Genomic DNA, 13,984 nt, shown 5'->3' on the forward strand with positions numbered 1-13,984 from the left:
TGTATGCGGCATTGACTTGTGCTGACGAGATACCTAATAATGTGAAGGAAGTTGAAACAGACGATGATTGTGAAAAATGGAAAGAGGCAATGAATGAAGAATTGAAAAGTTTAGAAAAGAATGGTACATGGGAACTTGTAGATAGGCCTAAGGATGTAAAAGTGATTCCAAATAAGTGGGTATTTGACAAGAAACTTGATGTAAAAGGAAATGTTAAAAGGTATAAAGCTCGTTTGGTGGCAAAAGGTTGTGCTCAAGGTGAGGTGGATTTTACTGAGACTTTTTCTCCAGTGGCGAGAGGATCAACGATTAGAACTATGTTGAGTGTTGCAAATCATAAGAAATATCATGCTGTACAGATGGATGTGAAAAGTGCTTTCTTGCATGGTTATTTGGAAAAGCCTATTTATATGGAGCAACCAGAGGGGATGAGTGATGGTACTAATAGGGTGTGTAAGTTGATAAAATCGATTTATGGGTTAAAAGAGTCTTCAAAATGCTGGAATGAAAGGTTTCATGAGGAGATGAAAAAGCTTGGATTTACTAGGTTGGAGAGTGATAGGTGCGTGTATGTGAAGAGGTGCGGAGGTGTGATTATTTACGTTTTGATATACGTAGATGATATTATTGTCGTTTCTAATAAGGTGAGTGCTTTAAAAGAGGTTACTTCCTTGTTGAGAGAAAAATTTGAGATGTCGAATTGTAGCTCTTTAGGTCAGTTTTTAGGTATGAGCATTGATTATGATAGGGAAAAAGGTGTACTTAAAATCAATCAGACAGCTTATATTGATAGAGTTTTGAAACGTTTTGGAATGACTCAGGCTACACCTAAGGAGGTGCCAATGGATAAGGGTGCGATTATTGTGCCAAATTTTGATGAGAGTTTGAGAACAAAACATCCTTTTCGCGAGTTGTTAGGTGCTCTTATGTATGCTATGTTGTTTTCTAGGCCTGATTTGAGTGTAGCTCTAAATTTATTAAGCAGAGTGCAGGAAATGCCTACTGATAATCATTGGAAATATTTGACGAGTGTTTTGAGGTATTTGAAGGGCACTAAAGATGTGTCGTTGGTATATAAAAGAAGTGACGAGACAGAAAGAATTTTATCTGGCTATGTAGATGCCGATTTTGCTCGCGATGTATCAGATCGTAAATCAACTTCAGGTTACTGTATGAGAGTTTTTAACAACACAGTTTTATGGGCTACTAGGAAACAGGCGTTAGTCACATTATCAACGACAGAAGCGGAGTATGTGGCTATGGCAATGGCTATGAGTGATTTAATCTATCTGAAAAATTTGCTGACAGAGATGGGAATAGAGATGGATAAAAAGATCGTTTTGTTTGAAGATAACATGGGTGCTATCTACATGAGTAAAAATGCTAGTAGTAAACGATGTAAGCACATTGATGTAAAATATCATTTTGTTAAACAGTTTATCTTAGATGGAACTGTATGTATTGAACATATTGATACTAAGAAACAGATAGCAGATATTTTTACGAAACCCTTGTGTAGTGTATTTTTCAAAATGCATTGTAATGGATTAGGTTTAGAATAAATATGAAGTAGGTACCTATCCGTTTTTGTAAACGATAGGTATAAAGTTTTCTATGGGTATTTTAATACTCAAGTTTTATTTTATTTTTAATTAGGCTACTATGCTATGATTGGGGAGGTGTTGTTGAGTCAGCAATCATAGCATGATAGATATTATTATCGTATCAGTATAACATCCGGCAGTTGGTTGCCATTTTAGTTTCTAAGAATATAGTCTAGGTAGGTAATAGGTATAGGTTAGAGGTTAGTGACGAGATGATGGTTTAGTTTTATAAAGTCAGTTGACCAATAAAGATGTAAAAACGTTATTTGCTTTTTCTCTGCTAACAACGACAGTATCCCTATCCTGTTCTTGGTGTCAATTTGAGCAATATTATTGTATGTAGGTACTTATTAGCTTTGGATGGGTTACATGTAGTTTTGAAAATGTAAATAAAATAAATGTTCTCTGAATGCGTTTAGCCTATGTCGGATTGTCTTTGTCTGACATGAGTAATTTGATCGGCTAAATGTAAATCTAAGTAATAATAAGAATGGACCGAATTTTTGAGTGAAAAAATTATTCTCATTTCTTTGAACCAGAAGTTTTGAATGTAGAAAGTTTCAACGAGTATTCAACTTTATGAAAGTATACAGTATCAAATTAGTGATTGTTGCTTCAGGGAGGTAAAAAAAAACTCGAACTGCATGCTATACATAGCTATACAATATACATATGAGGCGTTTCCTGTAGATATCACATTGTTTACGTCTTAATACCTTATCTGGGATTTTAGATTTTTGAAATACCTACTTACAATTTCTCATATCTTTATTTTCATTTTTACAGGACATCGAAAATGACTTACGTTCCTGAACCACAATTTCAGATCAACACGGCTCCACCTCATCTAGGTGAAAGCCCAGTCCGTATGACTTGTCCAAATTGCCGCAATGAAATATTAACCAAGGTGTCGACCGAATGCACAGCCAAACAGCATATAATATGTTGCCTCATGTTTATAACCGCATGCTGTACAATTTGCTCGTGTCTACCATACTGCTGCTCAAATTGCCAAAATTATCGTCATTCTTGTCCCAAATGTAAAATGCATATTGGATCGTATCAGCCATAAGGTGATGTCAGATGTGTTGTGTTAGCTTGGTCATATATGTATTTAGTTGCAATAATTACTTACCTTACTTACTCACGCATTAATCTTTGTTCTTACGCATGATCAAATTCATTACAGTAGACTCCCAATTATCCGCCATTCGATTATCCGCCCTTCGGCTTATCCGACCCAATTTCATCCGCCCTTCCCTCCGGGTTATCCGACCTACTGAGGGCGGATGCACACATATTTGCATATTTTGGCTGTTTTTAGCGCATATTTTAGCATATTTTGCTCTTTTTACTCGTTTCAATGCATATTTTTCTCATTTCTGCTCATTTTCTCAATTTTTTTGTAAAAAATCATGTTTTTTTCATTTTTTAGCTGGAAAGTTTTTTAAAAAATTTCACCCAAACGAAACGAATTTCCCTGAAAAAGTTATTTTGGATTATCCGCCATTTTTCGTTATCCGCCAGACCTTCAGCCCCAATTAGGGCGGATAATCGGGAGTTTACTGTATTTTTATTTTTCTTACGATTTTTTAATTATCTTTCATTTCTTATTTCAAGCCTTTTATTAATTCTTTGTATTGTGACTATGCAAACGTGCATACTTCGTTATAAACACTCAATTTATACTTATTTTTATTATTATGAAATCTAATATTTTCTTACTTAAATTTAGTTAGGCCTACAGAAATAAACTCAGCAGATATTTTTTTTGTACGAATCAATTAGTTATTTGTAATTGGCGAACATTAAAATTTTTTTTTACTTTTAGAGCATTCAAAAAAAATTAATCGTGATCTCTCACCAACATGGTGACTATACAATCACAACGTGATAGGTATTCCATCAACCTAACCCCGGATTAAATCTATTTTTTTGATAAACATCTTACCTTACTTATGTCCTTTGAATTTTATTGAGCTGCTTGATTAATGATTTCAGTTCAGTTTAATATTTCACTCAAGCAAGATTTATAGATAATGAAGGTACACTTGCTTAAAAAGTTATTGAGTTTGAACTCGAGTTCATCGAATAATGATTATGGTTCGAATTGAAATTCATTATTCTTTATTACATAATAGTTGGATAAATTGGCGCATTGCATAATCTAAATCTACAGGTAAGTTGGTAATACTATTAAGTAAGTACCTAGTTTTATTTTTCAAAAAATATATATACCTTACTTAATTAACGAAGAAAATTGGCGGAATTTTCGCTGACTGAAAATTGAAAATTTTTTTTTTTTTAAAATTCGTATTCGTCAACTTTTCACGGTTGCCTTCTGGTAAATTTAATAGGGTAACCTATTTTACTTCTGATATTCAAATCCATCTCTAACTGATCTTCCCTTAATTCTGTCACATTTGTTGAAACGTGATAATTATATAAAATGTACGTCAGTTGAGTTTTGATCGACTGCAATGAGTATTTTATTCCTGAAAATGAATTAAATTCGATTAAACATTTAAAATTACACTTTCAGTTATTGAATGATCAATAAATTACCTACCCACAGGCCACGTTATGTTAGTGAATCATCAATTTAGAGCTCGATATAATACGTGAAAAAAATACCCTAATATGGACATTATTAATATCTGTTTTTTTTCACCCCAAATATGGATGGCCAAAATATGCGACTTTAGTGAAAATATTCAAAAATTTGAAACAGCAATAGATATGTGTATCAATTTGCATCTTTTCAAACCCCAAATTTATTTGCTGCATAAATTTCACAATTATTCCATACTGTTACACCTAAATCAGGAATTGCAAGAAATTATAATTTTTTTTCTAAATCGTACTAATCATCATTTGAAAAACATGAATTTCCTGATCAGGCAGCAATTTACAAATCGCATAAAAGGGTTGTTTAATGAGAGGAATCATATTATTTTAATGAAGTTCATTTCGAAATTCAAAAACATAAAATCGTAAAAATAATGAAATTTTGATAATTCACACATGTAGGATATTTGAATTCTTTACCTATGCAAGATCGAGGTCCAGATCCGAAAGCCATGAAACTGCCTTTTGGACGCTTTTGTACAGCTTCTTCGCTGAAACGTTCAGGGTCCCAAATTTGAGGATTTTCGTACAACTCGGGATCATTATTGGCGAAATGTAAACAATAAACAACCTGGGTACCACTTGGTATAACAGTATTATCTGGAAGAATGTGGAATTGAAAATTAAAAGTTCACAAGTGGATTCGATGATTTTGAGGGAAATTTGAAATTTGCTGATTTTATACCTTTTAGTGTAGTATCTTTACGCAATCGTCTTGTAGTAAATGATACCGGACTGTATCTTCTGATTGTTTCATGTACAACTTGCTCCAAATATTTAAGTCCCTCCATTAAATGGTCCGGGGTGAGTGTGTTTCCTCCTCTGAAAACTTCTGCGACCTCTTCGTAAACTTTTTGCTGTAATAATGTTAAATCAGTTAGCACGTTCGTTAAATGTCAAATTTTTTAGGTAGGTACCTAGAGAAGTTTGGGTAAATAGGAACACTTTAACCCCATCGTAATTATTCGAGTTGAATAAGATATATTATGTAGGTCAAGACTTGCGGTTTGTTTTATTGACTTGCACTCTTCTTCGACTATAAAATGATATACAAACAAATACTTTTAGGGCCTTTCAAAAGCCCCAAATTTGAGTTTGAAAAAAAAGGTAAATAAGAATAATATGGGATGGGCATAAATGAGCTGCAATTTTAAAACATGACATGCATGACTTGAACATTGGGGATGTCTTATGTTATCAATTCGTGCATGACTTTTTATGGGTTAGAAGCTCTGTAGGGCATTTTAAAGTCATCTTTAATTGTTCAAGATTTTTTCAAAATTCTAGCCCAGGGCAAATAGGAATACTTTTTTTCAGTAAATTTCGTTTTTGCAATGTATAGAGATTCGTAGTTAATTTCAAAACTGTAGGTACTACTTATATTTTTTGAATACAAAATTATGTTTAAAAAAAACACATTTCAAGATTTTTGGAAGTTTCTCTTTTAAAAATTTCAGTATGACATTTGGTGAGAAGATAGGGCACTAGTGTGGGCAGGTGGGCACAAAAAGAAAACAAATTTTTGTTATATCTCGTCAAGGGGTCTCACAGAGTCGAATTATCGCGAATGTTCCGATTTATCTCGGTGTTCCTATACATATAACCGGACTTCCCCTAATAATAGATAAACATTTTTTATACTGGTGTCTATAGTTTTCATGTAAGTAAGTACATACATCCAGATCCAACATACCTGAACATCCTGATGAATTGCTAGCATTAAAAGTATACTGCTGATAGTTAAAGATGTGGTTTCAATCGCCTGTAAGAAAAAAAAATATAATCTATCATTTTGGTATCTAATATGCCCACACACACAGAATTATTTGTGAATAGCTTCTTACTAGGTCTAGGTAGGTAGGTAAAAAAAAATCACTCGTGTTTTTTCTTTTTTTCTTACAAAAATTAGTTCCTTTGTGCGTTCATTTTGAGCTCAGGGTTCATTTTAAGCTCAAAATGATTTCAAAACGGGTTTTTCCAAAACTCAATTTTCCTTTTAAATTTAAAGTCAAAATAATATTTTAAAAAATTGATCGAGTAGGTAGTATAAAGTGTGCGGATTCAGATAAATTAAGTAATAGGTACCTACTTTATATGAGATTTTCAATAATTTGACTTCTTATCCCTCTTTCTGAAATCTTTTCGGTTTTTTGACACCCAATTTTCGTTTTAGGATAAAAATAATTTCAAAATTGAATTCAAAATTTTTTTTTCATATCATTTATTCTTGTTTCTAATCCAAGAAATTTATTAAATTCAACTTAATAACAATCGTGTTCTTTTTGTAGTAAATTTTACAATTACATTTTTAATTACATATCTAACATTTGAAATGTAAGTATGAATAAAAGGTATACATAGTAAGTTAAGTACTCACTGCTATGATGATATGAAGTAGTTCATCTTTCATGCGGGTTTCAGTGAAGCCAGATTCGTGTACACCCCCTTTAATGACCAAGTCGATAATTGTTTTTGAATCAGCTGTTGAAAATTTGAATATTAGTTTGGTAAGTAGAAGTACCTACTTATTATAGTATGTAGGTATCATAGCACTAAAAAATATACTCTTTCAGATCAGCAATGAAAGACGACTCTGATAGTGAGCGCAAGTAAGCATGCTTAATTGTTTGCCTAACCTTCAAACTACAGGAGTAAAGAAACACGAAACCGTTATTATTTCAATTTTTTTTCAAATTCTTTCTGAACTCAAGTAGGTATGTACTTTTCCTCGGTAATCATTATAGGATAGGTAGATAGATCAATTTTATGTGAAATTTTTTTGAATATAAAGTGTGTCATTCCATACCCAACTAATCAAATATTTGATGGAAATTATACAAAATTAGTATAGGTAGATAAGTGTAGAAGTGTTTTCATTTCTCAAATAATTTTCCGAAAATTTTCCTTATAACACATCTTCTTATTTTGTATGTTGCAGAATGAAACTTATTTTACATATCACTGTTTTCCTTCTTCACATGCAAAAAAAAAATATGGTTAGGTATACTTCATTTTTGAGGAAAATGATGAATCAAATTTCAACATATGCAAATTTCAAGTACCTACGTAGTAAGTATACCTATGAAAATAAAGCATCAATGATCAAGATTTTAGAACCCTATTTTTCAAGTCACTATAATAAAGGACGATGAGCTATAATCTGCATAATATTACAAATATGTACTCAAACTCAGGATGAGTTGCCTAGCCTTTGAATTCCAGGTTAGGCAATTGTACATATTACACCCAGGATGAACTGCTTACTAACTAGTTTGAAGGGGAATCATTCGTTACAGCACACTTTTCGTACGTAATAAAACTAAATTAACTGACTAGGTAATAGGTATAAATAATTCAATGCAATTTCTATTACCATCTTCGAATGATGATCCACTTTTATTTCTGTATTCATTTAGTCTACTCTTCAATATCTAAAGAAAAAATAAAACAAGATTTAAATTTTACATCGTGCACGGTAAAAAAAATGCTATTCTCGAATAGAGTTTTCATTCAAAATGTGTATAGCGTTACCTTGGCAGGCAAATCGTGGAACTTGTTGACAGTCTTAATTTTTCCAGTTAGTTTTAAATACGCGTTGTACATGAAACGTGGATGCAACCATGGTGTTATTATTCGTTCCAAAATAGCGAAAGTTGCTCTGTAATATTAACAACAATAATTTATAAAAACAAAGTTTGTTCATTTTAATGTCACATCTTCATTCGTGGCATCAGTAGATACTTTAAAAGTACCACCTACCATCCTTATATGTACGTCCTGCAGTACTATACTTGTAGTAGGTACTTCCAAATTATTTATAGCATTTTTTACCATAATTATAAAAATTTTTAATGCAACTATAGTACTTTCAATCACTACAATTATAGTAATATTGACTATGTATATTATAGTGTCAAAAATGAAGATATTTTTCCAATTGTGAACATGTTTCAGAAATTTAGTATGGAAATTTAATTAGAACCAATACAGGTAAGTTAATCATTCATTTTATGCATTAAAATAATATGCTGTAATATCTTAAGTATCAAGTATTAGGAATTTAAAATATTTTTAAATCTTACTCTTCCATAACATCGCCATATTCTTTTCCTTTATCTCCCATGTTTTGCATCGCAACGCCTGTTGTATTTTCTGTAATAAAAAAAATGATATTTTTAGTTTATTTTTACTAGCAAAAGTACCTATCTAAAAACGATTCATTGCTTGTCAGCTAAATTGAGAAAATTTATGTAGGTATATTTTTCAAAGTACCTATACTTATGTTGACGAGTTGAGAAATTGGTGAAATAAAAAATTGAAAACTCTATAACCTTTTTTTTTTAAAAGTAAGTAGGTAAGCTCTCATCAGTCAAATTATAAGTAAGTACATACAACGTACAAACAAAAAAACTAAAATTGAAAAATAACTTGACTTATCAAAAAAAAACAAAAAAACATTTCAAGTATCTCAACAAAAATTCCCAACGTCTACCAACACAATAAGTAGGTACATACAATGAACAATTGAAAATGCTGCCACTTGTACATACAAAATGAAATGAAAATGTATTTTTTCCTTACCTACAATGATATAGATATTGTTCTTCATTGCGAGCTGGAAAATATCTATTATTTTTCCAGAATCTGCAGCGGGTTTTATCCAATCAACAATAGCCAATGATCTTTTTTTGAAAACCTCAACATATCTTGCTGTCATTTCTGAAGTAAAAGCTGGATTCAGAACTTTTCTCGATTTTTTCCATTCGTCTTCAGCTGTGATCAATTACACAATTAATTCAATTCGTGATATTAACACGATTTGTTATGTTACTCGTAAATATAATATTTATCAGAGGGTTTGTGATCGTATGTCTTATAGTCTTACGTTTGGCGCTAATGATTCCAAATCCAATCCATTCGTCAACGAAATGATGAAGATCACGATTATTGCACTGATTTGAAACAGTCTGGAAAAACGAGTAAATCGTACTAAGAACGGTGATACATTCAAGTGAGTGGTGACTTTTATCAAAAATAACTCACTATAATATCATCGTGCTTCCATAAAAACATGACTGGTTCGTGACAGACCCAAAAAAGCAGCCTACGATAGGGTAATATCACTTTGGCCATTTTTCTCAGAAATCCTGATAATTGTTGAAAATTACTTTCGTTTTATAAACAGTTAATCACAATCACGCAAATACATAAATATTAAAAAAAAAAAAAAAAAAAAAAAAAAACTTAAATCAAGTAGGTACTTACCATTTAATGAAAAAGACAGCAAACTCAAGTTTCCAATCAAAGGATACGTCGGATACGATGGAAAATCCTTGTATTTTTTCTTCCTTCTTTTTTCCTTGATTGTTATTAAAACAGCCAGTAGACTTAAAAATACGCTAAATAAAATTATTATTAAATAATTCATTTTTGAATAAAAATAACTCGTCTATTAGATAAAATAGCGAAATACTCGAATAACTCTTTGACAAAATGCAAGTAGGTAATTCTACGAGTGGTTTTCTTTCAGAGTACACACAGACTAGGTGGACAGGTAAGAAGCCAATCTACATGGAGTAAAGCTGGATACACGTGCTTGAGCAGAATGTGATGGGGATGCTGTTGATGGGCGTTGCAAAGAGAATGATAACAGTAAATCGCGATGAAAATAATGAGCGGCTTCCGACATACGGGGTTTTTCTGTTTTTCAAAACGAGTATTCTTTGCTCATGATTTTTTTTAGACCTACCGTAATATCAGATTTAGATAAATACATGAATTAGGTGTCAAAAGGTGACTTTTCTAACATCTGCAACGATTGTTGGAAACTACTCGCATAAATTTATAATTCCAGTTTTGTTTTGTAAAAAATTATATTTACGAGACAATTTTCCCATATTTGCTTATTCGCAAACTTGATTTATAATTGAAGGAAATAAAAAACTTGATTTTAATGACGTTAGTAGATAACTTTTCTACATAATCTTCTTTAATTTCTGTCCAAGTTTAAGGCTATTTCGGCCTCCAGGACTTCCCGGAGTTTTAACATGAATTACCTACTTTGTAGTTTTTCGATTTTAAAGGATGAAACCAAGAATGCAATTTTCGTAACTTTCGTTTAAATTGTTACTTTTTATTATTATTGTTCTCATTTCAGCGTCACATTCAAGTCAATCAAGAGGATAAATCTCAGTGATCTGGATTCTTCACTCGTAAGTAAACCTGCAACCAACGTGGCATCATGTTATAATGGTTGCATATCAGGACAGATCGTGGTTGATGGCACATTGCAGGATGTTGTCTGGGCTACGTTCCTTTATTACTCAATATAAGACATCTCTTGTATTTGAAAAGAGAGCCTTTTTCAAGAAACATAAAAAATTTGTTTTCAATTTGGACCCCTGAATTTTGTAAAGAGATCTATAACTGATTTTATTTAAAATATAGAAAAATTGGTTTGTTTCTTTGGTATAAAAACCAATCGCAGCGATTTTTCAAGTTCTCATCTTTTTTAAGGAGTGCCAAAAATATATACCTATTAGATATACTCTTTTGAAAAGTTACCAAATAATACTTTAGCATTTTGTTATTTTCTTTTAAAAAATAGGTAGGTATAACGGAAGAAATAGGTATGATTTTTCTGACGAGACTGTCTAGCAATTTTTCGTATTTTTTTTTCTTTCTAAAGTTCTAAAATTTCCTAATATCGAAGACCTTCTTAAGGAGAGGGAAAGCCATGTTTTTTGGTGTAAAAAAGTCAAAATTTGAGCTAATTTTTCAAAAGTCTTTTATATTAGGTAGGTATTTACTATGAAAAAGAAATTGAAAATAGGCAGGTATTTTTGGAACAAAGGTACAAGAGCAATTTTTTTTAAAAATTGAGCCGAAGGGCAAAATACGCTTATTTTTGTATTATTTACATCAAATTTCATCTGAAAAGGGAAAATTGTCCCTTCACTGCTTCCCTCGGCCGAGCCAACGGTTAGCGAAACGAGGTCTTACCCATAAAAATACTTGAGTAAAAAAATTTCACAGTAGGTAACTACATGGCTGCCCAACCGTACATTTCAAAGTTTTAGAGTTTTTTTTTTTTTTGGTAAAAAATTTGTCTTAATAGGTATTTTACTTTTTCTCACTCAAGTCAAAAGTAGATCTTGTTGAGTACGTATACATACATTTTGGGATTGCGGAGCATTTTCTGAAAAAAGTATTGGGTGTGAAATATGAGCTCACACTATTCCTTAACTCGTGTCGAAAGCACTTAGAAAACCATAGTTGGTAATTGGAACATTAGGGCGGGTCGAAAAAAAACGTAAGTCTCAGAATTTTCTGAAATTCACATATGTGGTTCCTTTTGAGTTGAAACCACCCCAAAAAAATTTTTAGCCCCCCGCGGCACCATGGGGCTGAGCCACGTGGCCTCAAAGTGGGGCCATTTTAGCTAAAAATTCACGTTTTTCAGGTTTAAAGCTCCAAAATCGATTTTTAAAATTTAGCCTTAGCACTCAATTTGTAGAGTTTGAGATGCTGAATCTCCCTGTGGAGTTCATTTTTTTTTCGGTGGTCGCTTACGTCGGCAACTTTTCGTTGAAAGTATGAAAATTGCTGATTTTAAGGTGTCAGAAAAACGTTTCCGCCAATTTATGCCCAAATGGTGTTTTGTAGGGGGACATATCGATGTAGTAAGTTGTATATGTAGTCGAGGGGTTAAATTTAGAATCATCAATATGCCCTCAGATCGCTGATAGGGTACATGATTCAACTTTTGTACAACATTTTAGGATTTTATCAATTTGAAAATTTCATCAGATTGCTTCTACCTACTTTTTTCATGTTTTCAAAAAAATTTTCATTTCATTTTTTAAAAATTCAATTTTGAATGAGACATGTATCTTGGAAGTACACAAAACCTTTTTTGAAAAATGTGATAATCATTCAAAAATATGAAAAAATGATAAGACAATCAAAAAACGACAAAAATCGAAAATAAATTGAGAAGCATCAACGCGATGCCTAAAGTGGAATCGAAAAAGGGGTTTTGTGGTCTTTGAGGTTTTTTTTGTTTTTTTTTCTAACTTTTTTAGGATAATTTGTACTTTGAATTTTGAAAATACATAAAAACTGTTTTTTTTTGGCTCAATTTTGACAATTTTTATGACACTTTCTGCAGTTTTGACAAATCATCATTCAATTTTGAGAATTTCCGATTAATTCTTGGCAGGTACTTTTCAATAAACCAAGCAGTCTGTGCAAAATTTTACGCGAATGAGACATTTTCTCAAATTTTTGTCGTTTTTTGATTGTCTTATCATTTTTTCATATTTTTGAATGATTATCACATTTTTCAAAAAAGGTTTTGTGTACTTCCAAGATACATGTCTCATTCAAAATTGAATTTTTAAAAAATGAAATGAAAATTTTTTTGAAAACATGAAAAAAGTAGGTAGAAGCAATCTGATGAAATTTTCAAATTGATAAAATCCTAAAATGTTGTACAAAAGTTGAATCATGTACCCTATCAGCGATCTGAGGGCATATTGATGATTCTAAATTTAACCCCTCGACTACATATACAACTTACTACATCGATATGTCCCCCTACAAAACACCATTTGGGCATAAATTGGCGGAAACGTTTTTCTGACACCTTAAAATCAGCAATTTTCATACTTTCAACGAAAAGTTGCCGACGTAAGCGACCACCGAAAAAAAAATGAACTCCACAGGGAGATTCAGCATCTCAAACTCTACAAATTGAGTGCTAAGGCTAAATTTTAAAAATCGATTTTGGAGCTTTAAACCTGAAAAACGTGAATTTTTAGCTGAAATGGCCCCACTTTGAGGCCACGTGGCTCAGCCCCATGGTGCCGCGGGGGGCTAAAAATTTTTTTGGGGTGGTTTCAACTCAAAAGGAACCACATATGTGAATTTCAGAAAATTCTGAGACCTACGTTTTTTTTCGACCCGCCCTATTGGAACATGACCTGATAATTTGATTTATTCTCTAAAAAAAAAACTGTAAACAAAGTGTGTCTTGGAATGTACCTACCTAGTGTACCATAAAATTTTCAAAAAAATTCAATCTTTAAATCAAAAAGCGAAAATTGAAAAAAAAAACTTTAGAAATTGAGGAAAAACATCCAAAAAAGCAGAGTACCTACGTATAATATATCAAACTCTTAATTTTATTTTTCAACTTTTAATGAACATTTGACAAAAATTGAAAAATTTTCAAAACTGAATCTCCAAATAAAAAGCTATGTTGGAACATTAGTAGGTATAGCATGAAGTTATTATGAAGGTTTCGTTTAGATAGCGTTCATGTATCTTTTTAAAAACGCAATTTGACAACTAACAATTATGGACAACTAACCACCCGTGACCCTACGTACTTATTTCAATGTTCTTGCTAGATTTTTCCAAAAAATTTTCTGTCTTGAAAACTTTTTGACTGTTTATGGTCGAGTCATATAGTTTCTGTCTCTTTTTGCAAAATGTTGGTAAGTTTTGTTGTTGGGTCATTCCATGTCAATTCGACCAACGTTTTTGAGTCATGTCTTTCGATTTCGCTCAAATTTTTTTTACAGTATCTACCCACCCAGTAAGTAAGAAACCCGTAATTAGTTTGGTCCCAGCCCCCTCAGGGGGCGGGTGGGGGAGGCTTCCATTATTTCCACATTGTTTCGAGGTATACTCAACTTCAGCAGCGCATTCCTCCAAAACTATGATACTTTGATCAAAACTGATTTCAC

At 32.1% G+C, this 13,984-nt stretch overlaps 1 protein-coding gene and 1 long non-coding RNA gene across 2 annotated transcripts; one reads left to right on the forward strand and one right to left on the reverse strand.

Moving 5' to 3' along the window:
* Window positions 1-3,714: 3,714 nt before the first annotated feature.
* Window positions 3,715-9,871, reverse strand: LOC135835839 (cytochrome P450 4C1-like). The gene is made up of 12 exons (XM_065350279.1): window positions 9,498-9,871; window positions 9,276-9,379; window positions 9,118-9,199; window positions 8,814-9,005; window positions 8,315-8,384; window positions 7,764-7,890; window positions 7,606-7,663; window positions 6,610-6,713; window positions 5,926-5,994; window positions 4,918-5,089; window positions 4,653-4,832; window positions 3,715-4,099 (listed from the first exon to the last, which is right to left on the reverse strand). Exons 1-12 carry the CDS (start codon window positions 9,658-9,660, stop codon window positions 3,933-3,935), a joined length of 1,488 nt encoding a protein of 495 aa, XP_065206351.1. The 5' UTR covers window positions 9,661-9,871; the 3' UTR covers window positions 3,715-3,932.
* Window positions 6,602-9,485, forward strand: LOC135835840 (uncharacterized). The gene is made up of 3 exons (XR_010556957.1): window positions 6,602-6,739; window positions 6,806-6,946; window positions 7,171-9,485. It is a non-coding gene; the product is annotated as an uncharacterized LOC135835840 (long non-coding RNA).
* Window positions 9,872-13,984: the final 4,113 nt, after the last annotated feature.

This window comes from Planococcus citri, chromosome 2, assembly GCF_950023065.1.
Source record: "Planococcus citri chromosome 2, ihPlaCitr1.1, whole genome shotgun sequence".
NCBI classification, from domain to species: domain Eukaryota; kingdom Metazoa; phylum Arthropoda; class Insecta; order Hemiptera; family Pseudococcidae; genus Planococcus; species Planococcus citri.